The sequence below is a fragment of the Oryzias latipes genome, chromosome 11 (assembly GCF_002234675.1).
Source record: "Oryzias latipes chromosome 11, ASM223467v1".
Classification (NCBI taxonomy): domain Eukaryota; kingdom Metazoa; phylum Chordata; class Actinopteri; order Beloniformes; family Adrianichthyidae; genus Oryzias; species Oryzias latipes.
Genome location: NC_019869.2, coordinates 17,545,517 through 17,568,531, shown reverse-complemented (window position 1 = coordinate 17,568,531; position 23,015 = coordinate 17,545,517). Strand labels below are relative to the sequence as shown.

Genomic DNA, 23,015 nt, shown 5'->3' with positions numbered 1-23,015 from the left:
ATACCTTGGTTGCAACAAGTGGTTCCAAACAAGGTTTGGTTGTATCCACATCACTGTTCAAAAAGCTCCTGCTACAATCCACCATTTTTTTTTCTAAAAAGCTCCAGCACAAAAAAAAATGAAAATAGTCACAGTCCAGGTAAGTAAACTTATTTCCTGGAATTTCCTGCACAACATACCTGATAACACAAGAGTTCAGAGTGTCAGACTTGGATAGATAGGTGGCTGTGGGGTGTCAAATTCATGGTCAACCATTATACCTGATGCCTACCACCCCATCCCCTCCAACAGCATGAGAACTGAGGGCAACATGATTGGTCTTCAGGGTGGAACTCATAGAGAAAGTGATCCTCCCTGCATGGCTCTCTGCCTGTAACCATCAGTGATATCACACTTAGTGTGGACTTGTTGCTATCCAACTACTCTGACATACAAACAGGAGAAAATGAGCCAGGAGCTCTAAAAATAATCTCCCCAAGACTGCAGCTCCCAGCTTCTTTTACACATTCGTGAATGTGGAGGGTGGGTGTCCATAATAGCAGCAAAACTAGAAGGAAATTAAAGTCAAAGATCATAGCGCTAAATATAAAATGAACACACTTCATTCAAACATTTATAGAGAATAAACTTCTGTTGTGCATTCTAAATGGAGATTTTTCGTCAAGAGCTGCTGTTTTCATATCCTGTTTTCGACTAAATGAATTCAATACTGTGTGTAGGCCACAAGAGCAGGTGTAGATAAGTACATTTGAACCAAAAGGTACGTAAACACTAAAACCAAATAATCTTCGAGATCTCCCAAAAGGTCATGAATGAGAAAAATGAAACCTGAAGTGAGTTGATCATGTTGACTGGGGTTTACTCTGTCCAACTGAGTCTACCTACCCGTCAATCAAAATAAATTACACCCCTTAGTAATGTACCTTATCTGAGCTCTAATATAATCAAAATATTTGATTAAAATAACATTTTAACCTTGTGAAGTTGAACCTATGAACATTGAAACCTTTTTAAAACCAGCTTCTAATCTCAGTCTTCCTGAATTGGTACACATTTAAGATGATTCCCATCCAGTTTTGGATAACTTCCGATACATGTGCAAAATTAGACTAAGCATGCAATTTAATGGTGATACAAATACTTACAGCATAACAAAGAATTCTGGTCTCATTATAAAGAAAAATAAATAACACGGATACTTGTACTTTACAGAAAAATGTAAATGCTAATCCTAGAAAAATAGCAATACTTAATTTGCAGCAGAATATTTTTTGTTTTTAAGTTAGAATGATGAGGAAAAATGGGCACTCACAACAAAACCATTAAAGGATGTTGATCTATTAAAAGAGTTTTTCCACCTGTTTTGCAAAGGGGATTTATTCTTATTTTCACACACAGTCAATAAGAGCAGCCTCAGAGTCGAGTGCAAACAAGTTGAAGAATGCAGATGCAAAATAGTGCTCAACAGTCAACTCACTCCTCAAAAGCTTGGTTTTGGTTTGACTTTGAAAAAAAAAAAGAAATTAGGGAGTATTGAGGATTTTAAAAAAAAAAGAGATCTGACCAGTTCTAAGGCTAATAAAATCAGTAACTGTTCCTAAAGTTAGTTTCTAAGGAATTACATTTTGGCATTCCTTCAGAAAATAAATAACTATGAAAAATTCAGACCATTTGACAGAGTGTACTATAAAATCTTCTTTTTTTTTAAAAATATTTTAAATATACATGTTTTTCCCTTCGGACGATATTTATTCTGAATTCTGTATGAGCATTCATTAATGTTATTACAATGGAGTTAGTATAAGGCATTCTCTAAAGCTTCTGATTTTATCCACAAAGGAAAGCTTCTTATTTATTTTTTCTAAATTATTTTAATTAAATTTACCGATAAGAAGCCCATCGAGATGACTGTTGTTGTGAATTTGGGCTATACACATAAAATTGAACTGAATTCAACTAAATTTGTGGTCAGAAAAGTAAATTAATTAATATTGAATTGAACCATAAGTTTCAAGGCTGTTCTCCATTTTTCAGCGCTTCATGTGTGGAGCATGTGATAGTTTGTGTTTGACCGTATCCCAGAGACCGACTTCTCCCAAAGAGCACACAGGGTTTTTTTCTGTGGGTGACATCATCCTCTCACAAAGATGGCAAAAACACAACCAATAGTTCTCTGATGAGAAATATATGCCGAGATACACTGTAATTGTGCCAGCAAAGCAACACAATTAGTACTTTTCTTCTCTTCAAATTTTGAGCAAACAATTAAAATCTGCTCAGAAATGGAAAGCATTTGCGACAATGAGGCTTTTTTGCAGTCCAGGTTATTTAACAACTTTGTTATTTAAAAGCAGACCTGAAAATAAATGTCAGATTCAAAGAAAAACATAAATCATCAAAAAATGGAACAACAAATGTCTTGCCTTTTGATATAATGGAAAGAAAGAAAAAAGTCACATCTTGTCAGCTTCCAGTCCAACATGAAAAGGTCAGAAACAACAAAATGCAAATAGTTTAATTGATTTTGCATTTGTAGCAGACGGGAAAAGTCAGTTACTTTGTACCTTTAAGTTGGAGACTATATGTGAAGCCATGCACCTGTTGGGCTGCTGGCAGTCTTGGCCAGAACCCTTTGGTAAGAATATTCTTAATCTCAACATCTACCTTCTTTTTTTTGTAGCCTAATTATTGATTTTTTAGTTATGAAAGGATTTTTTTTCCTATATTCTTGTTAGATTTTTTTGCACCAGTGAATTTATTGGGCTAAATTCAGTGATCCATTTTGGTCCATCCTTCACAGATTAAACTTAGGGCTCCAGAGATTTATTTAGGATGAGCATTTAAGGCAGAGCTGCATGTTTTATAATAGATCTGTTCTGATACTATTCTGATTCAAGGCTGCAACCACTGCTCATTTCCACCAGCTGCTTGAACGTATGTGGCTTCGTTTGCCTCCTAATGTATGAAGTGCAAACATAAGCAGCAGGGAAGCTGAGAGAAAAAGATGATCAGTTCACCATGACTGAATAAAACAATCACAATCCAAACATAAAATAGGATAAAACTGGGAAACAGTCAAAACAACCACTGAGCAACAGTGTCCTGCAGTGGCAAAAAAACACAGTTTTTAAAACATACTTCGTCATTTTCCCCAAAGTGAGCTTATTCTTGGGTTTCCTGCTCCTTTGTAGCCTAAAGTGCAGGTCTTCATAGTGTATTTTTACATTAACAATAAGAACTGTGACTGGTCTATATGTTGTAAAGTAAAACTGTATAACAGCTGACATGCAATGCTCGATTCACCAGCATAGAAGTTCTCAAAATATCATACATATGATCACATAAGGCAAGACCCTTTGTGCTACTGCCCAACTATGTGGCCATAAGGAGGCCCCCAGTCTGGTTCCCCCTGTGCCCATCCCCAATCCGGATAAAATACAGGGTTGTGTCAGGAGGGGCATCTGGCATACAAATCTCTGCCAAACCACCTGTGCGAAGTGTAAGCTGATTTGCTGTGGCAACCCCTGAAGGGATGTGCCGAAGGTTGAACTACAACATGACAGCACATAAATATTCACAGTAAAGCCACTTTCCTTTTCATCTTTTACTCTGTTTTATACCTTTCGGGGGTCACTGGGCTTCCGGAGCCTATTCCGGCCACTTGCGGGCAAAGGCAGGGGACACCCTGGACATGTCGCCAGTCAGTCGCAGGGCCACTATCACACACATGCACACTCACATTCAAACAAATGGGCAATTTAGAGTAACCAAGAACTTTCCTTTTATTGAGCATTTTTTTTATGTCAAAATTTTCTGACTACTGTATTTGTATGATAGCTAAACCACCCAATATTAGTTTGATTATACAATCAGAATCATTGTTATGGAAATTGTGAATTCAATGGACTTAATCAATTTTAATCTTGACATTCAAACCGTATGCATTTAAATGCTACAGAAAGTTGATGCAACTTTCTGCTGCAACAATAGCAGAAACCTCCGTCTTTTAACATTCATACTTAGGACTTGCTGTTTACATTTTGTTTTCTTTAAGTTCCACTTGTCCAGATATGAACAATCCTCCTTGGAGCTTCTAGAAGTCCTATAAGAATCTCAGAACTGTACATTATTTGTGAAATATGAGTCAAAGTTACAAAAAAAAACTGTGTTGTGCAAAGTCAACACTGGATTTAAATCCACCTTAATCAGAAAGCCCAAAAAGATGGAAATACTTCCACATAACATTTTTCATGATGTTACCCAATGCAAAGTACTTAAGCTATTTTTGACCCAATATAACTTGAAATCAACTTCTGTGTTCTCATTGTAAAATAGGAGCAAAATGTTAAAATTCTTAAAAATCTGGTTCTTGTTGCACAGTGAGTTTGACTTTGTAAGAACTGTGCAAATCTATGAAATCAATATCCTTCACACTCATCTGGTTTATCCAGCTGTTCTTGTCAGATGATCAGACATTTGTGGCACAATTTCTAATCCACCATGCAGCCCTGAACATGTGCCATTCAACTCTGGTGCAAATGTCCCAACGCTGAGTGCCCGTGCACTGAATCCCTTCATGACAGACTGAGCCATTTCACTAAAAATTGTAAGAATAAGAGTTTGCTTTGCTCAAGTAGATGTTTTCCTGCTTCATAACAGCTGGACTTAAACAACAAAAAAAGTGTATATAATGCAGATCACTTCATCAGCAAAACTATAGGGGTCATGGATCTCACTTTTTCATCTTGACTGAGTCAGTGTTCTTGTTCAGAAACGATGAAACATTTTCTGTTTCTGCACCTCACATCACAAAGTGTGAATCAATGTGGAGTCAGTCATAAGCAGTGAGTTTCTGCTATCTTTTCAGATGCCAAGGCATGCACCGATTTAACACCTCCCATTCAAACCGTCTGTGTGGTTATGAAAACACTTCAGGACTTTGAGGAGTGGCGAGGTGCCGTTACCTTTGTATTTTTCCCTGACGTTCTCATAGGCTTGGACATAGTCCTGCTCCTCTGGCAGTCTCTGACCCGGGTCAGGCGTGGGTTTGGACATACTGTGGGCCTGGCTGTGGGCCAGCTTTGGAACAACTTTCCCTTTCCAAACTTCAACTTCCCACCAGCAGTGCAGCCCTCAGAGTTTCTTTCTCCTCTAATATCTTGACTATTCAGTCTGTCTTTCTGTCCACCTGTCAGTCAGTCCCTACACAGGCAGAGCAGATCTACATTTCACTCCAGACCACCACTGCTCCCCCCTCCCAATAGCAGGAGAAAACACCCCCCACACACACACACCCCTTCCCAAAACACACACAGAGACTCTCAAACTTCAGATCCTCCTCTTAAAGGCACAGAGACAGACCCCCAAAAAATATGCTCCCAGATGCCACCGCATGGATACCCCCATGAAGATAGCAGTGACTGACATGTAGGGGTCATTTCAGTTCCTACTGCTGGAAAATACTGGAGCAAGCCAAGTGGAGACTGTGTCTGCAATGATTTTTCATCAATCAGGGGAAAGCACCAAAAAAAGGCAGACATATACCTAATATTAAAATTCCTTATTATAATTAATAGTCAAATCTGGCCAATATGTTAGCAGCAAACATCACAGATATATTTTTTTAAAAAGTTGCTTAAGTATATTGGTAAACTAAAGTTTTTAAAAAGTCTGCCTGAATACGTGGATTTTAAGGAAAGAATGAAATCCAGAAAGAGTTTAGGCTGCTTTAAAGTAAAAAAAGAGATTAGAATTTATAGGCAAGAATAATTTAATTTATAATATAATATAATACAATTCAGAAGCATCTCTGTCTGACTTAAAATATGGAGTATTAAGATGGGTTGCTTGTCCACTTCGTCATTGCATGCAGCAACAATCTCTAACAATGAAGTCTTTAAAACTGCTTTGCCTTTAGACCATTGAATTTTGATTCGCTGATGGAATTTTTAGAAATATATTTTTATTTTTCTGTTTTTCCATCTTTGCTAGGCTGCAATCTACCCTCATGTCCTTGAAGATCGACCGGTCGATCACGATCGACATAATGAGCACCCCTGATCTAGATGTTTTTTTTTTTTAAAAGGCTAGATGGATACATCAGGTTATGCATGATGACATACAGCTCCAATAAGACCAAAAGAATTTCTGATTATTGCATCCTGAACAGCATCAAGAGAACAGGATGAAGCACAAACACTAGTTAGCAAGGATGCCAAAAAAACTGTGGTTTTGGTCAACTTTCTTGCCAGAACACAGGGTTGGGACAAAACTACTCAGAGAGGAAGACATTCAAGAAGAATTTTAGTTTTTTTTTTTTCTTTTTATCACAATCTATATCCCCACGTGGGATCATAATTTCAGGATTTCACCTTATAGCAAACCTTATTTTTTCATAAGGTTGTCTTTTCTAAAAAGAAACTTCCTCATAATAACATTAAAAAATCTTTCTATTAAGGCACCAAAAGGAAGCAGATTAATAAAATGTTTTTTTTACCCTTTTTGACTTTATTGAGCTTACAAGTCAACATGCTAACTACTATAACAGTCACAAATAAATGTCATTTTCACAGTTATTGTAGTTGGAGGTCATAATCCAGTTGTTCTAAAGCCTCATCAATCTACATTTAGGGTTTGACCAGCAGAGTTTTGGGGAATGAAGGCACCAAATCAAAACAGAACTATGTAAAGTAAAACTACAACTTGAAGAACTACAAAGGAGAGACAATCAATTTGAATTTTAAATGTCAAAGTTTGCATCCACGTTATATTTGACTACAGAACAGGACACAGGACTAAAAATGAAAAACAAAGATAATCTGAAGCCGTTTTTGTGCCAGGTTAACAAACAGAAACATTAAAAACAAAAAAAAGAAACCTTTGGTGTCCTCACGGTGACCTCCTGCCTTGGCCAGGCTCATGCACTGTGCAGCAAACCAATGAGGTTTTGTTGAAGCTGTTGTGTGTTATGCAGAAAACCAACATCACACCAGATGTTTGTGAAACGATTCTGCAAATATTTCAAAACACATCCAGAAATTAACAAGCCCAAGAAGAGACATCATTTTTTGATGAGTAAAAGCATTTCATGCCTTTATCGTTAGACAACAGCATCTGCAATATAAAACTGCAGTTTTTACAAAGTAACCCAACGGGGATGCATTGGTCTATTTGAACCTCACATTTAAACAGTTATAATAGTGACACTTTACCTTTTCACCTTTCAGAAGAAGCAAACATCCAAATGTGTGTTATCACTTTTCCAAGCAGCATGGAGTTCACTTTGCCCAGTTATTTTGACTATTGAGAGAATTTAAAGTTGCACCATTTAGATAAATCTTTCACCTCAGGCATGTGTGAAACATTTCAACACCCTGAATAACTCAGCTAATGAGCAGCAGTGTTCTGTCACCAAGGAGAGTGATTTATAGGCTCATCTGGAAAGAACAGGATCATGTTTTCCCGTCACTAAGTCAAGACACATCTGTTGGTTTTAAAGGGATTTTTAGTGATTAGCAATTTTTGTTTTTGTTTTCTATAGCTGCATGTTGGTTTCTTTATCAATGCTATTTCAGGTGAGTTTAAAGACCCACTGATGAAAATCTTGTTATCGGTGTTTTTAACATTTTCTTGTGACTTTTTTGTTTTTTCATAATACTGTATTTATCCCACAATGGGAAATTTGTTCTCCGCATTTGACCCATCCCCTGGGGGAACGGTGAGCTGCAGCCGAACCGCGCTTGGCAAGCAGTAGCGTTAAGGGCCTTGCCCAAGGGCCCTCACTGGGTGTTTTTAATTGCTTGCCATTGATATTGTAATTGCCCCATTACCATTGTTCATTCCCCTCCAGGAATCAAACCCTGGTTATGTGGTAGCTTCCACCTTACCAGCCAAGCTACCCAGCCGCCTACCCAAGGAGCTGAAGCGAGTGAGCGGGATAGCAGCTGCGGCGCACCGCGGGGGATAGCCTGCTTGCGAATAATTTTCAGATGGACGACATTAAGAAAAATAAACTTAAAATCACATTTATGAGTATTTCCTGAAATCGTAGCATATCAAAAGCAGATGAAAAAAATTACATTTGAAAAGGATTGTATTTGTGACGCACAGTTACTACGGCAAGCCACAAGCTTCCTGCTCTGCTCCATTCTGAAGTGTCTGCTTGTAGACGACTAGATCCATGTAGGTCTTCATTTTCCAGCTAGAATCGTGCTTAAAACTGAGCTGCAGCATAGCTCCGATATTACTAGCCATTTTTGTTGGGAATATGAAGGGCTGTTAACTAGCGGGGGAGAGTGTAAACAGATGGATTATGGGATTTAAAGCATTATTTTCCAGGGGTGAGTTTGTTCTAAAAAAACAAACTTATAGTCGACCAAAATTATAAATTAGAGTGCAAAAGTAAGGTTTTAGGGATAAATAATGTAAAACGTCTTAAGAACAAGAGCAGGAAACTGATTTGGAAGAAATCGAAGCAAAAATGAAGCCATTATCTCTAAGCTTAAACAGTGTTTTGCTTTTGTTTTTTCCAAAATTCTAATTCATACACATGTTAGCTTAAAAAGATATAATTTCATCCTTTTTGTTCATGTTAGATACAGAAACATTTAACTTTTAAATTCTGCTCCCAGAGGAGGGTGTCCCTTAAAAGAAAAGTTTCAAATGATAGTTTCTGTTTTGTGGCTTTTGGCTGAAGTGCCTAACCTCAAAACCACATTGCTTTTCCATAGGAACCCAAAACAAAAGCTTCCCCAACCAGCAATTTCTGATGAATGAAAAAAGAAAGATTTGACAAAAGGAAGGACACAAACTGAGCTTTCTAATTTAATGAAAACTAGCAGTTGTGATTTAAATATTTCACTTTTGTAGACTGGTTCATATTTCTAAGGCTGAATCACAGTCAGCACTCGACTTGCAGAACGGTACAGAACTCGATTCATAGTTGCAAAAAAAGGAATATGTTTGCCAATTTATCAATCAAGGCCTTTATATCACTATAACTGAACTTATTTACATTTTTTCCTCTTTATTAAAATTCATTCATTCATTCATTCATTCATCTTCTTGACCGTTTTTCCCTTTCGGGGTCACGGGGTTGCCGGAGCCTATCCTGGCCACTTGGGCGTAGGCAAGGGATGCCCTGGACTGGTCGCCAGTCTGTCGCAGGGTAGAATATCCTCAATCACACATCCATTCACTCTCACACTCACACCTATGGTCAATTTAGAGTTGCCAATCAACCTATGAAGCATGTTTATTTAAATATTAACATATTTATCTAAAAAGAAGACACTAAATCCATAACCTGTAAGTATGATATGAAAAAGTAGAATTTTGCACATTTGCTTGTTCATTATTTTGATATGTATTAATTGTTACTACAAAAGGTCGGGTAAAAACTTTTCCTATAAATCTAGACTTAAAGCACAATGCAGTGCAAAACTGCTGTAAGACAGTTTTCTTGCCAAGAGTAATTTCCTTATTCTGTTGGCTCAGCAGAGGATACTTTGTATGAAAAAAAAGGAAATAAAATACAGGGGGGGAAAAATCCCCTGCAGGATCTGAACAAAAGGTTTGCCAGTATGAAAACCCTGCAGCAAAAAGAAAAAAAATATTCTCAAAAAGGACAAGAGCCACTAGATATTTTGAACTTGGGATACTGCCCTCTAGTAACAAAATTGTAAACTGCCTTGAATAAGTGATTTGATTTTTTTCTCCAAAGATCCAGGCCAGGTTCTCATGCAATCAAAGCAAGTTTAGCAGCAGCTGAAAGCACACTCCAGATGAATGAGTTGGAAGGGGAAATCACGTCACCTGATTCCACAGGTTACAACATGAATTTAGAAATATATGAATTTGAAATTTTATGACTGAACTGTTAACTGTGGGGCTTTAGTTACATCATGCCAAAGAATCCAGCACTTCTTTTATTTTAAGTTTGATGAAAACGGGCAGGTTTTGGCTAAAACTTCTCTATACATTTCTTTCATGCTGAATAAAAAAAAGAAAAGAAAAAAGAACAGTTACAGACTTTGACATTGTGTGGAACAAAAAAGGAGGCCTTTTCCATCTGTATTAGTTGCATAATAATTCAATCTTAGCAAGACATAGACTTCTAAAATTTGAGACGCAACATTGTCTCCTAGAGGTTGAAACTTTTATTTCATTCAAAAAACATTTGAATAAAGTTTGAAATCATACTAAAGCAAAAGTCTTGAACATCTTCAAGATCGTTTGCAAGGAAAGTTCAGAAAACATAAGACATTTGGACCATTTTACTACACAGCTAGAATGTTGCATCTGCTGAGACGTGCAAGTAGAAGTACAGGAGGTCAAAAGGTCACTTTATATGGAGAGGAAGAACAAATCTACGTTTTAGTGATGTTGGTCAAACTCCAAAGGCTTTCAAAATGATTTTTTAGAATAATTTCTTAGAAATTATTCAACTGCAAATTCAACTGCAAAACCCTTTTCACGTGATTTTGAAAAGTTTCAATATCATAACTGTAGCTGGCAACCTGTGGCCGGTTTTTTACTAAAATATCTAAGTATAGAATCATGAAAGAAAAAAATATAAAAGATTCTTTAATAAACAAGAATGAATTGAAAGAAAAGCTTTATTGCTGCTTGAAGTCACAAAGGTGAACCTTCACAGCGACAGCAAAGCTGCAGAATTGATCTGATTCAGTCCAGATCAGACTGTTTTTCACCTAACAACATGAGACTTTAAAATAGAGGGAAAATCTGCAAATAAGAGCTAAGAGTACCCTAAAAATCTGAAGCCACTGCATTTACATCAGCTATAAATTCATAGCTGATCTATCTGAAATCTGACAAGTAGAGGTAGAGTAAACCAGAATACATGTCTGTCTGACGTGTTAACACCTTTTCAATCCACAGATTTTTAAAGAACCTATTTATCTTTTGACAACAATAATAATTTTAACTGGAGATTCAGTTTATTGCCACAAATGTGCACTGCAGTAGCATAGCTGCTGTACTGTCACTGCTGTCTAAACGCTGCCAGAAAAGTTCAAGACCCAGGCATGGCTCTCAATCTGTCTGCACCTTTAAAACAAACGCTCATCTCTTCCTTCAGTGGGAAACAGCTTTAGCTTCAGGCTTGATGTGTCTTTTGGAGTAAAAGGACCCACTCAGCACCACATTGTCACCCAGAGAGGGAACTCTGACACAGTTTGTCTATTCACTCTACCTGATACTGGTGCCTTGATTGCGTCTAGAGACAATCACTGACATGATGAGATTCAACTGCAACACGTCAACACAAACAACGGAGTGCTGTGGCGGCTGCTGTCTCCGAGACTGTAATCCTAGATGCAGAAGACGCAGAAGCAGCAAAACCAAGAGAAACTGTTTTCAAGCTGCAGAGATGAAGATTTGCACTTGAGCTACAATTAAAGTTCCACTTCGATCATCTTTTGATCTCTTTGATCCCCAACAGTAAATTACTGTTGAAACAAAAATGGCGAGCAATATCATAGCTATCCACCCGTACAGGTTTTAGCCAGATGCCAGCTCAGACGAGGAAAACAAAGATGTACATGGAACGTACATATTCGTCCATATGCAGAGACTGGAGACCAGTGGTTTGGAATGTGTGATATATGTTTACAGCCGTGGTACAGCAGTAGGGTGGTTGACCTCTGATCGGAATCTTGCCCTGCAATGGGTCCTTGGGCAAGACACTAAACCCCAAATTGCCTCTGCTGGTTATAGGTTGGCGCCAGCATCAGTGTGTGAATGGAAGTATATGCTATCTACTATTTACTTGTTTGTTTTTACTATATCTCATCTTTGTCACAGGTTTAAAAATATAATGAATGCAGGGAATACAGAAACACCAACAGACTGCTTTTGTGTCCCCTTTAAGTGAACATGCAGCTAAAGACTTGAAAATAAGCGCAAAGACTTCAAGCTTGAAATTGCATAAAGGAGCTTGTGAGCGCTTCTGCTGTGAAGGAAATCTCTGCCTGACAAGCAACATGTGCAGTTTAACTATAAGGCAGAACCAGATCAAGGTAAATGTGCAGCATCATTAAGGCACTGACCTTTTCAAAGGTCTTTCACTTAAATAGTCATTCTTTTCAAAGAATTAAACCATGTATTGCTGAGTTCCATTGAACTGGAACAAGAAGCCCACCACTAACATTCTGCAACCAGGTTCCAAAAGATTCACACAAAACAAGCACTTAGTTCCAAAAGATTCACACAAAACAAGCATGCAGAAAAACTACCAAGAAGTCAAGCAGCAGAGTTAAAGAGTTAAATCTCTGCAGTTAAAGCCTCAATACTGAAAATATCCTGGATTGTCTCTTTTTTTCATCATCATTAACAATATCTCTTGTATACCACACAACCAGACGGGTGCCAAAGAATCAGGTGCATTTTGAAGATGTTGCATTGGGAAAAAAAACACTGGTCAGGAGGACAGTGCAGTCCTACAAAAGAGAACCGAAATGAAAAACAACAACAGCAGAAGCCATCCTTTGCCACACATTGTTGCGCAAACACAAAGTACTTAACTGTTGTTTGACATTCTTATGAAAGCTTATGAGAACAATTACACACACCGGAAACATCACACAACATAAACACAACAGAACATAAAGATCTTACCTGCAATGCGAATGACAGCCCTCTCTGCTGGATCCAGAACATCTCCAGAGGCTGACTTGGAGCGTTTGATGCGATGGTGTTTGGGCAGGTTCCAGGGCAGCGTGTCTCCAGGAGAGGTGGAATAACTGATTGAGCTCAGGTCACTGGAGGTCTCCTCTGATGCAGCCCTGACCAGAGGTCTCCTCCTGGGCTTGTCCTTCAGCTCTTCCATTGCCTGGATTGAAGAAAAACATCAACACTTACAATACTATTGAAAAATAGAACCAGGTTCTGATATTTCAATCCAAACTGAAAGTACAGGTGTCCAATAAAAACATAGTTTAATTAGATTTCAGCTGAAGGTGAAAAACACTGTATGCATGCTGGGGAACAACCTGGCACCTGGTTGGTGCAGGACCGCTCAATGAACCTGCCTGATATGAACTTATATTTAATTTGGGAACTGTTATTTTACTGTTGTTTATGTGTGTGGTTGTGTGTGTTTTGCTGCCCCCCTCCCCTTGAAGGTTAGGAAAGCAACGGTTCTCTAAAGGAGCTTCTTTGCACCAGTAGACCTAGTTGTTCTGCTTATTAATGGCTGCCTGCTTTAGGGGGGTGGTGTGTCAGTATCCCCGCTTCTATAAAATAAAATTTGCTTGTATTGAAACTGGACTTTTGAGCTTTAAGAATTGTCCTCCATGACGTGGAATTTTAAAACAAAATGTAAAAAGATGGAAAAATTTGTTTCAGACAACGTTGGTTGCAAAGTGTTTTTTTTTTTATTTAACCTTTATTTTAGATAAAATCTCTTTTTTGAGCATTGGCACACTGATGCTACGTTCACACCGGGCTCAGAAACACACATTTGAGTGACTGCTTCCAATGAAAGGTCTATGTAAAGGCACGCATGTGCATATTTCAGACTTTTGCGTTCAAATCTCTTGCATTCACCCATTCCAGCACAAGTTTTTGAGACCATTTGTGGGCTCCATGTACAAGACGTGCAGCACTTGAACACGCACTGAAAGTTAAACCAGCTGAATTTTGACCAATAAGGAACTCTGCTTTGGTAGTGTTGTATGGGCAGCGTCCTTTTCAATACATGGAGTACCATCCGTTTAAAATTAATTATAAAGGACAAATTATTAATTGTGGTTTGTGCCTGGCCAGAATTCTATGACACCAATTCTTATATGTATCAGAATAAAGCTGTGAAAGAGTGTTCAGCTGTGAAAGAAAATGGCTGGAGCAAGATTCACAAGATGTGCACTACTATAACGTTTCACACCAAGCCTCTTCCAACTGTGAATACACGCACTAGTATCAGGTAGCGACAATCCAGTGTGAAAACCAAATGTTAAAAGCGCGTTCAAGAACCGGCGTTCAAAAACCGGAGTCCAACGTGCTCATGTTCCAGTACACACAAATCCATAATCCCTGCTCTTCTATCAGGAGCTGAGGAAGAATACATCCTGTTGCAAAGTGTAAGATTACCAAAGTGACCTCCTAAACTGACCATTGTAAATCAAAATATGCTCACAGGTATTTTGTTTGTCATGGAATTGTAAGAGTTTTGACTTGATGATTATTTAATGGGCCGGGACAAAAAGGTGAACCACATCGCCTGATTTCAGAGCATCTATTTTAGTCTCCTTGGTGCAGCAGAGAGATGTATGAAAGAGGAGCACTTCACACCAAAACAGGGAGGAGAGGAGGAGGAGTGTAGAGGGGGGGGAGGGGGCAGGTGCTGCTGACACACTGCTTAGTGTGACAACAGCTTCATCTCTGCTGACTCATCACAGAGGATGCTCTCTGCCGGGGCGCTGGCTGCAGCCTCTCTGACTGGATGGGAGAAACCAGGACTAAAAGCCCAGAGAGTGAGCTCAGCAGACCTGCGGACGCTGAACAATGCACCGACTTTAAACCTGCTGCATGAGGTGTAGTACTACACTTGCCTAGCAAAACTATGTTTTGTGTTTTCATAAAAAAAAGAATGAAACATTTAGAAGATGTAAATTTCCCTTAAAAAGTAGAGCAGTGACACATGATGGTCTGATCTGTGCACCAACTCCTCTAGATTGAAACAGGGTTCTCAAACGGTTTCTAGTTTCAGTATTAGACCAGAATAGCAGTAAAAAAAAAAAAAAAAGCCTGAGCAGAGGGTGTTAAAAATTCATGGCTTCCATAATTGAAGGGTCCCCGCATCAAAGCACAAGCGAAGCACTTTTGAACATTTGTTGTGAATTTTGCTGCAAAGCCCATCTTTCATTTACTTGGATGAAGCTACAGACAGTACCTGCAGCTCTAAAAAACACACCCTGCTAACTCCACACTCCTGTCCTCAATCTATTGCTATTCAGAATGGGTTTAAAAAGTCTCCAAGCAGAGCACCAGGGTGAACTGCGGTTACCAGGCAACTTTGCCAAACCTTACAGAGCATGCTCCAAAGCAAAATCCCCTTTGTTTTTGAATCTGAAGACTAAATACCTTTAAAAATATAGCTACAACTCAGAAAAACACCTGCATCCCAAAAAAAAAAAATCAAACTGAATGGTTTTTCATACCTTTATTGGCCACTGTTTATGTTCATATTTGCATGAAACTATACAATTTTATTGATTGTAAACACTGTCAAAAAATGGTTTGGTGATTTAGTGGAAAATGATTCCAAATGAACATGAAATCTCATGATATCAAAGAGTAAAACAGCCTTTTAGATGGTCTGTTTTACATGTTTAAATATGTTGCTCAAATAAAATTCCATCCTTCAAAGTAGCAGCGCTCACCTCAATGATGTTTACCAGAGACTTTAGGGTGGCAGTGTGAAGATTAGTGCCCTTTTTGGTTGTTTTAGTTTCAAGTTATGGTCTGTTTTTATGTTTCATTTCTCCCTCAGTTGATGTCCCATCAAGTTTTCTGTTATAATAAATAGTTTTTAAAGTATTCTGTTTTGGTTTGTTATTGGTTTTTTAATCTTGCTATGAGTTGTTTATCTTTTTTACTGTGTTTTAACATATTTGTCATTTTGATATTTTTAAATCAAGTTTTTGAGTATGGATTTGGGTATCCCACACCCCAGTTTTCCTGACAGGTGGATAGGACATAAGCCCAATTGGATACTTTAGACAGTTTGGTTTCCTAAAGTGGCCAACACTACGACTTATACATCAATGCTAAAGAATGAGACATCAACTCAATGAGTAAGAAACCTGTTTTCATGGCTCCTTCTCATGATGCTGCTGTCATCTCAGCTGATAATTTATGCTGGCAATTAAACAATTTGTTCCTTAAGGCTTCAATCATCCAACCCACAAGAAGCAAGTGCCAATTACATAATCTGTAGCAGAAAGGCTAGGTAATTTTTTCAGGGGTGGAAACTCACATATGGATGCACTGTAGTGCAACATAAAATGAAAACAAACACACTTTCTAAGACTTCATATCAAGATGCATTAGAATAAAGACCAGAAGTCCTGTCTAGATGCAGTTTAGTGCGTAAAGTCTGCAGCTCCATGATCTGACAGGTTGGGTGGATTGACCAAAACCTTCATGGAGCTCAAAGCTGTTTCCACGTCCAGTCGGATCAGAGCCGCAGTGGGAAGACCTGATTTCACCGCAAGAATTTGCTGTTTCTTCCACACTCCTGCCACATTACACTAAAAACACGGTTTAAAGCGGCAGGAGCGTGTGCTGCGGGTACTCACGCCGCGGATGCGCAGCAGAAGGTTGTCCAGGATAAAACACCGCAGAGGAAGGCGCCCTCTTCCTCCACCAGTCGCTCAAACTTTGAGCATCGCCCCTTTTTATCTCATCTGCAGCGGCGCCGCGCCTGCGTCCTGCGGGATCCCGGCTGCGGGATGCTGCTCAGCCGCTCAGGCTACCGCGCGTGCCGACCGAAAGATGAGCCGCTGCTGCCCGCGTGCCTCCCTGTCGCAGCACCGCATCTAGCTGAACGCAGAGGACACCGCAGTTCCTCCATGCGGGGTTGAACCCTCACGGCTCACCTTCAAAATGCCCTTTTGACTTTGATGGAGCCCGACTGCACCCACACGAGCCTAAAAACACACGCTGTGATCCCAACACGCAAGAAGAATGTAGAGCTGCGCGTATTTTATTCATTTGGCTTTACGTAAAGCGACGCAAATTCAGAATAGATCATTCAGCAGATTCCTGTAAGAGTTTAAAATCCCACCTGAAATCAGTTTTCATGAATATGAGCTATGAAAACAATACCCGAAATTAAAAATATAATACATTTTAATAACTTCCTCATAAAGGTTTGCGCGCTTTACCATAAACATTCAAATAAGTTGTGATTCTACGAGCAATTCAGATAGCCTTTTATGTCATGGACCCACCTGAATCTTAAAGCACTTAAAACAAATAAGGCAGATCACTGGTTAACGTTAAAAAGCTGCAAAAAAACGACAAAGCCCTGTTTTGTTTTTTCACAGGCAAGACATTTTAATAAAATAAAGACCATTAAAGTAAAATGATCCACTCTGTTTTTCTTCTCCTTGCAGCCAATTTTAGTTAAATTATCTGTTATATAATCACATCACAGTAGATTTTAGCCTGTTTGTCTCACTTTGTTAGGAACCCAAAGGACAGCTAAAGGGGGTGTTCCTGGCCCCCTCATTAGTCCTGAATTGTGCCATTGTACCAGCTTGTTTTGACTTCTTCTGTTGAGAAGGATAGCTCTGCTGTAATGTTACCATGACTACTAATTCTGTAAAAGTGCTGTATCTTAAAAAAAAATACTGTGCATGTAACCAATAGGTGAAGCAACTTGTTTATTTATTTTTTTGTCAGATTATTATTTTTATCTAAAAAAAAACATTTTAAAATGTTATTTCTTACTCCTCAAAATTTGCCCACAGCTTAGTACTTGGCAGAAAAATAAAACGAGTGTTCCTTTCATAATGTCACCAAAGCAAAATTGCAGTCACAGAAACAGAAAAACACCAAGGATGTGCCAAATCTCGAGAATGGCCTCGATTCAAAACTGCCTTTTTCCTTCTAATTTTCAGAAACAAAGGGCTTTGGTTATTCATCATACCTGGTGACGACGATAACCAGCTGGAACATAGGCTTCAAATGAGCCCAAAACAGACCAATAGTTCATGTGACCACATGCTTCACCCTTAAATGGCCTCCTGTTCACTCCCTGCTTATGCAAAGTTTTCTGTTGCAAAAAATAAAATATAATCTGAGACAAAAAATGTTTTTAGAACCTCTGCAGAAGTCTGTGTCTTTGCAACATTAGATCTTCCGTCATTGGATTAACGGGGATCAAATTCAAATTGTTTTTGAAACAAAACCTGTGGATCCTTGATGAATTGTACTTGGGGGCAGTTTCGTGTTCTAGAAGGTTCCAAATCATGTTTCAAAAGACTGTGCATGGTCATGGTCATGGCCATGCGGGTTTGGTGTACTTTCATCAAGGTTTCATGTCAGAGGAAGAGACACATTTAGATTGGGTCTTCTGCTCCAAACTTACCTCAATTTAGCATCTAGACAACTTGAAACTTGAAAGCAAAAATATAACTGACATTTTTATAATGTTGGAAGACAATTCAGGCATCAAGGGGTTTACATCAAAGCATACAGTCACCAAAAATGTCATCTCAAAAATCCTTCACCACAAGACATGATCTCAAAGTCTGTGTGACTTTCCGTCTGAGGAGGAGCACTTTTTGGCATTTTCAATGTTCTTATGCTAACACAACAGACTATTTTCATTCATCTTTGTTGTTTTATGTTGAAACGAGACACTTTATCCGGAGGAGGGGACGTATGCAAATGTTTTCCTTCCACTTTGGTGTTTCTTCTGCAAGTGACAGTTACATGACGTAAGGTGGCAAATGAACTTCTGAGTATGTGAATGAAAAGGAAAATAAAGTAACGACCATCTGCACCCTCTGAGCTCCTTATTTTATGAAACTTTGCTTTACCGACACCACAATCTGAAAAGCCAGCTACACTAACAATAATTTGATTTTGAGTCGCCAAAAAGTTCAGAATTTCTTTGTTTTTGAAACCTATCCGGTAATAGAGCTTCACAATATGCTCCACATCATTCATCTTCAAGCTAGGCTCCAAAAAAAAGGCAACTTTCGTGGTTTTTCCTTGTTAATTTATGACTTCTTTGTTGTAAATGCACAATATTTAAAGTCTTAAATTTACGTCTTTATTCTTGTGATTTAACAGTTATGACCTTTTCTCGTAAATCTATGACTTTAAAGTCATAATTTATATTTTTCTTTTTTTCTTTTTGTAAATTGGCTTTAAAACTCCGTTATGAATTGATACTTTATCTAAATTGATTTAATTTTTTCCGTCAATTATGTCACCAACAAGCAAATGTGTTTATTCATTAATTTGTGTACCTAAAACAATCATTTTAAATACATTTTTTTCCTGGTAAGATGCGGGCTGACCAGATTGAATGAGAATTTTCTTGCATTTTTGCAATACTTAAAATAAATAAATAAATAGCAACAGTTTTACTGTGTCAACAATGGATTTTGCCACAAAATTGCAGGGAAAAACGAATTGTTTCATGTATCCGTTGTGCTATCCTATGTGATCAAGATGACTATTGACGTGTTATTCCTACCATGACAAAAAAGGCGGAAAGATTTCATTTACTCCATGGACATTAAAGAAAAAAGGTTCAGTGCACTGTCTAGTGGGGTCTAGATGACCCCACTCCCAATGTTAAAGTGCGTAGGATAGCACGAGGGCTATGTAACTTAAAAAGGACCATTGCATGAACTTTGAATCATTGCTGAGAAAAAAAGGTACATTTTATTTTAGCTAAACTCTGTTCCTCTACAGGTCTAATTGTTGCTGATTTGCAGACTTGAAAAGCTGATTTTTAGTATGAATATGGTACCTTTGCTTCGTAACAGCACCATTTTTACTTAAAACAAAGAGGTGAAAGTGGTTCTAAATGGCAGGAAGGAAACACTGACTGCTCACCTTCTGTTTTTCCACTGGAGTCACAGTTTCCATCCTGGGTTTGAGATTTTGCTTCTTCTTCCTCTTCCTCACTGCAGGACATTCTGCTGTCTGTTCAGGGACCACTGGCTGCTTCGGCTCAGCTTCAGTAGACGGCACAGCAACTGTTGGCTTCTCTTTCGGTTTTTTCTTTCTCTGAAAACAAAAGGAAATAGTCAATTTTCAATGTAAGTGAACTGATAAAAGTCAGGAGAGCATCCGTTTATATATATGGACATTCAGAAATTTATAAGTAAAAGTTTTGAGAATGATTTTTCCAAGATTTCATCATTCTTTTGAACAAAAAAAGTCTCACCACAGAGTATTCGATGCTGAACTTTAAACATTTTACTCTCCAGCATTAGAAATACTGCAGGCTGGACCAAAGGTGAGGAAAACAGAGGATTTTAGCTGTCACTTCAACAAATTACGTTTTTTTCTTGCAGGTTTAATTCTAGATAGTGGAAAACCACACCAGAACCTCTAACTCAGGTGACAGCATATCATTTTTAAAAGCTAAACCAAAACAGGTTTAAATCTGGAGAATATGTGGGAATGGACTGGAAGACAATCATTAAATGTCACAGTAGATGTACAATTTTTGGAATAAATCATTAACTTTAGTGACGAATTTTGAAGTATCAAGAAGTGAAGTTCAATGAAAGTGTGTCACATTTTTATCATCCAAAATAAATGCAGTCATTATGCAACTTGAGTGGCAGCATAATATCTCATAAACCAGACTTATTTTTAAATGCATCACTTTCCATGCATTGCTGGGTTATCAGGGTCTGACAGTCTGATGCGTTGCATGACAGCAGAAGCTGTGTGCAGCTCTTTTGACCTTTGCTGGCTTCAGCAGACAAAGAGCTCCACTCATGCAGCCCCTTCAGAGAGCCTTTCCACTTCATATCTAACAATGAGTGCTTAGTTTTCCCCAACTGTGTAGCAGCACTCAGATAGAGCAGAACCATAAACCACAATTTGACTTGGATAGAGCTTCAGAGTGATTCAGAGTTATTCAACAGAAATGGCTTGAAAAGAAAGAACATGCAGAACATGAGCGACTAGCAGTATTGGTGTGTTTGTAGTGGTGACAATGCTGTCAGATTAAGAGCTTTTAAACCAGCAGCTCTGTAAATCCTTTGTGCTATTGTTTTTTTTACACACATTTCTTTATAAAAAATTAGATTTTAAAAAAAGAGCTTTTCAGTTTTATGAATAATAATAAGGTTTTTAATTATCACGAGTGCCAAGAAGTTTCCTCAACAGACTTAAGTGATTCATCTGTGTTCTGTACCACGGCTAGTAAAACTCACAGCTCAAAGTTCTTCTCAAGACATTTCAATCACTTTGACCCTAAAACGCCTAAAGCAGATGTGAACTCTGGAGAAGCAAGACAAGACAACTCCTGTCTAAAGTGTCTAAAGACACTATTTTAAAAGAGAGGGTCTTTTTCAATTTTGTTAAAAAATGGTTCCTCCCCTAGTTTAGGGGTCTTTATTATTTTATGTTTGTCGGAAAGTGTGAAAATGCATATTGTGTATGTACAAAAGAAAATCTTTCTAAAAAAAAGGCTCTAAAAATTGTCATTCTCTGCATTCTTTAAGCTACAGCCTTTTCTTAAAAAGATCTTTGCCCATCATCCTGTAAACCTTTCGGTTTTTGTTTTGAAGCCAAATTTAATAACACAGAAGTCTTAAAGTCAGAGTGGCAACATTTGGAGCAATGCCTTTTTGGTGCCATAAACGTTTGTAAAGATGCGGATGCATGAGGCCCTCTGCAGTCCAAGGTGAGTACTGCAGGGACTGTGGAAAGTGACAGTGAAAGAAACAGCCAGTTTGTTTACATTCAGAGGACCCAGAAGCCAAAATACAAACAAGACTGCATCATTTCATCTCGTACCTGATTAGGAGCTTTTGATTTGGAGTCCCCCATCATCACTGTGAGGAGAAAAGACATATTGAGTCATAGATTAAGGAGGATATCATCAAAAAAAGGGCTTCATTTTACAAATGCTTCAATTTGGATTGACAGTGTGACTTTGGCCACCAGTAAAAACAAGATTCAAAGTCTGAATTCACACATGTGCAGCAGCTTCATATGTTGACTTGAACTCAATGCAAATCAACACAGCAAATTCTCGACAATTAACTTTTATAGTAGCTGTGAGCAGAACAGCTCTCTGTATCAACAGTAACCACATAGTGGAGGGAAAGCCAGGAGGAGTTGGGAGTTTTAGGAAAATGTGGTTTCTACCATCTTAAAAAAGAAACCCTGACTATTTGGGAGCAGAATCAGAAGGAAAAAAAGCTTTTCCACTGAAGTTTCAGCAGAACTGAGCCTGACTTCAACTCAAGCAACATGTTTGGCTTCCACTCCCCCTAAAGGGAGGCGGGGGGTGAGGACCCACCTACCTGCCAGATATCGCTCCACGGTGGGTGATGAGTTTTCGTTCCAGCTATAGCAGCAGAAGAACAACAGCCAGACTAGGAATGTGGCAACTACCAGAACCAGGACCCAAATGAGTCGGCCCACAGCTGGGTCTGCGGCGACCCAGGCAGCGAGGAAGTCCATGGTGAGCATTGCCACAGCACAGCCTCAGTCAGGGAGACTTCAGACTGCGGCAGAGCTCAGAGAAGGGATGCAGAGGGATTAGCCTGCGTCCTCCCAGGGCAGCGGGGAGAAGAAGCAGAAGCCAGAGCAACAGCAACCACAGATGGATACCAGCTGTTCCAAAAGGGGCCCGTCTCAGACCTCAGCCCACGTCAGCTCTGTGTGCGTTCAGTGTTGTGTGTATTTCAGTCAGGGGAGGAAAAGTGTGTGTACGTTAAAAAAGTCAGTCTGAAGGTGTGGCTCTGGGCTGCAGCAGGGAGTTCAGCCACCAGCCACTCCCCCAGGAACCTCAGGAGGAACCCTCACTCTCACAAAGTGGGTGTCACGTTGGCTGGTGGGAACTCAGAAATGCACCTGAGGCACATTCACATCCACTGAGTTACCTGCCAGCTAGAACTTGCTTAATGACAGGGGACATCAGCCTGAGAGCAGAGCTTTCAGTGAATGTGCAGGACAAGAAAGAAAGAAGCTGCACCATTAGTTCTGCATTCCAACTAACTGAGTCTGACAAGGACTTTATAATAGCGTCTTCAGTCCTGTCAGTGAAAGAAAAATAAATCTCCAGACCGGTTCCACTGGGTTGTTTTCTTGAGTCAAATATTTGCTGAAAATATGTATGCATGGTGGAGTGGTTCAGATGAAAGGTGTGGTAGAGCTCCCACAAAACAACTTCAGCAGGCAGGTTGACTGTGAAGAAAACCGGTTGTTTTATTGACTGGTTTGGTTTCCTGAACGAGTGAAGAAATCATTCTTGTTGTGATAAAAATGTCTGTCATTCAGTC

At 38.9% G+C, this 23,015-nt stretch overlaps 1 protein-coding gene across 5 annotated transcripts in view; it reads right to left on the bottom strand.

Moving 5' to 3' along the window:
* LOC101160251 (plectin) overlaps window positions 1-22,730 on the bottom strand; it is a 91,430-nt gene extending 68,700 nt beyond the window's left edge. For 4 of the 5 annotated variants that reach the window (XM_023959981.1, XM_011481030.3, XM_020707201.2 and 1 more), the window contains exons 1-4: window positions 22,035-22,730; window positions 21,523-21,560; window positions 19,600-19,773; window positions 12,637-12,850 (exon numbers count right to left, since the gene is read on the bottom strand). In XM_023959981.1, coding sequence (XP_023815749.1) covers window positions 12,637-12,850; window positions 19,600-19,773; window positions 21,523-21,560; window positions 22,035-22,203 — 595 coding nt within the window. In that variant the 5' untranslated portion in view covers window positions 22,204-22,730. Of the gene's footprint in view, window positions 1-12,636; window positions 12,851-16,319; window positions 16,657-19,599; window positions 19,774-21,522; window positions 21,561-22,034 lie in introns of those variants that run through there. The other variant, XM_023959982.1, reaches the window with a different exon arrangement.
* Between the last annotated feature and the right edge of the window lie 285 nt (window positions 22,731-23,015).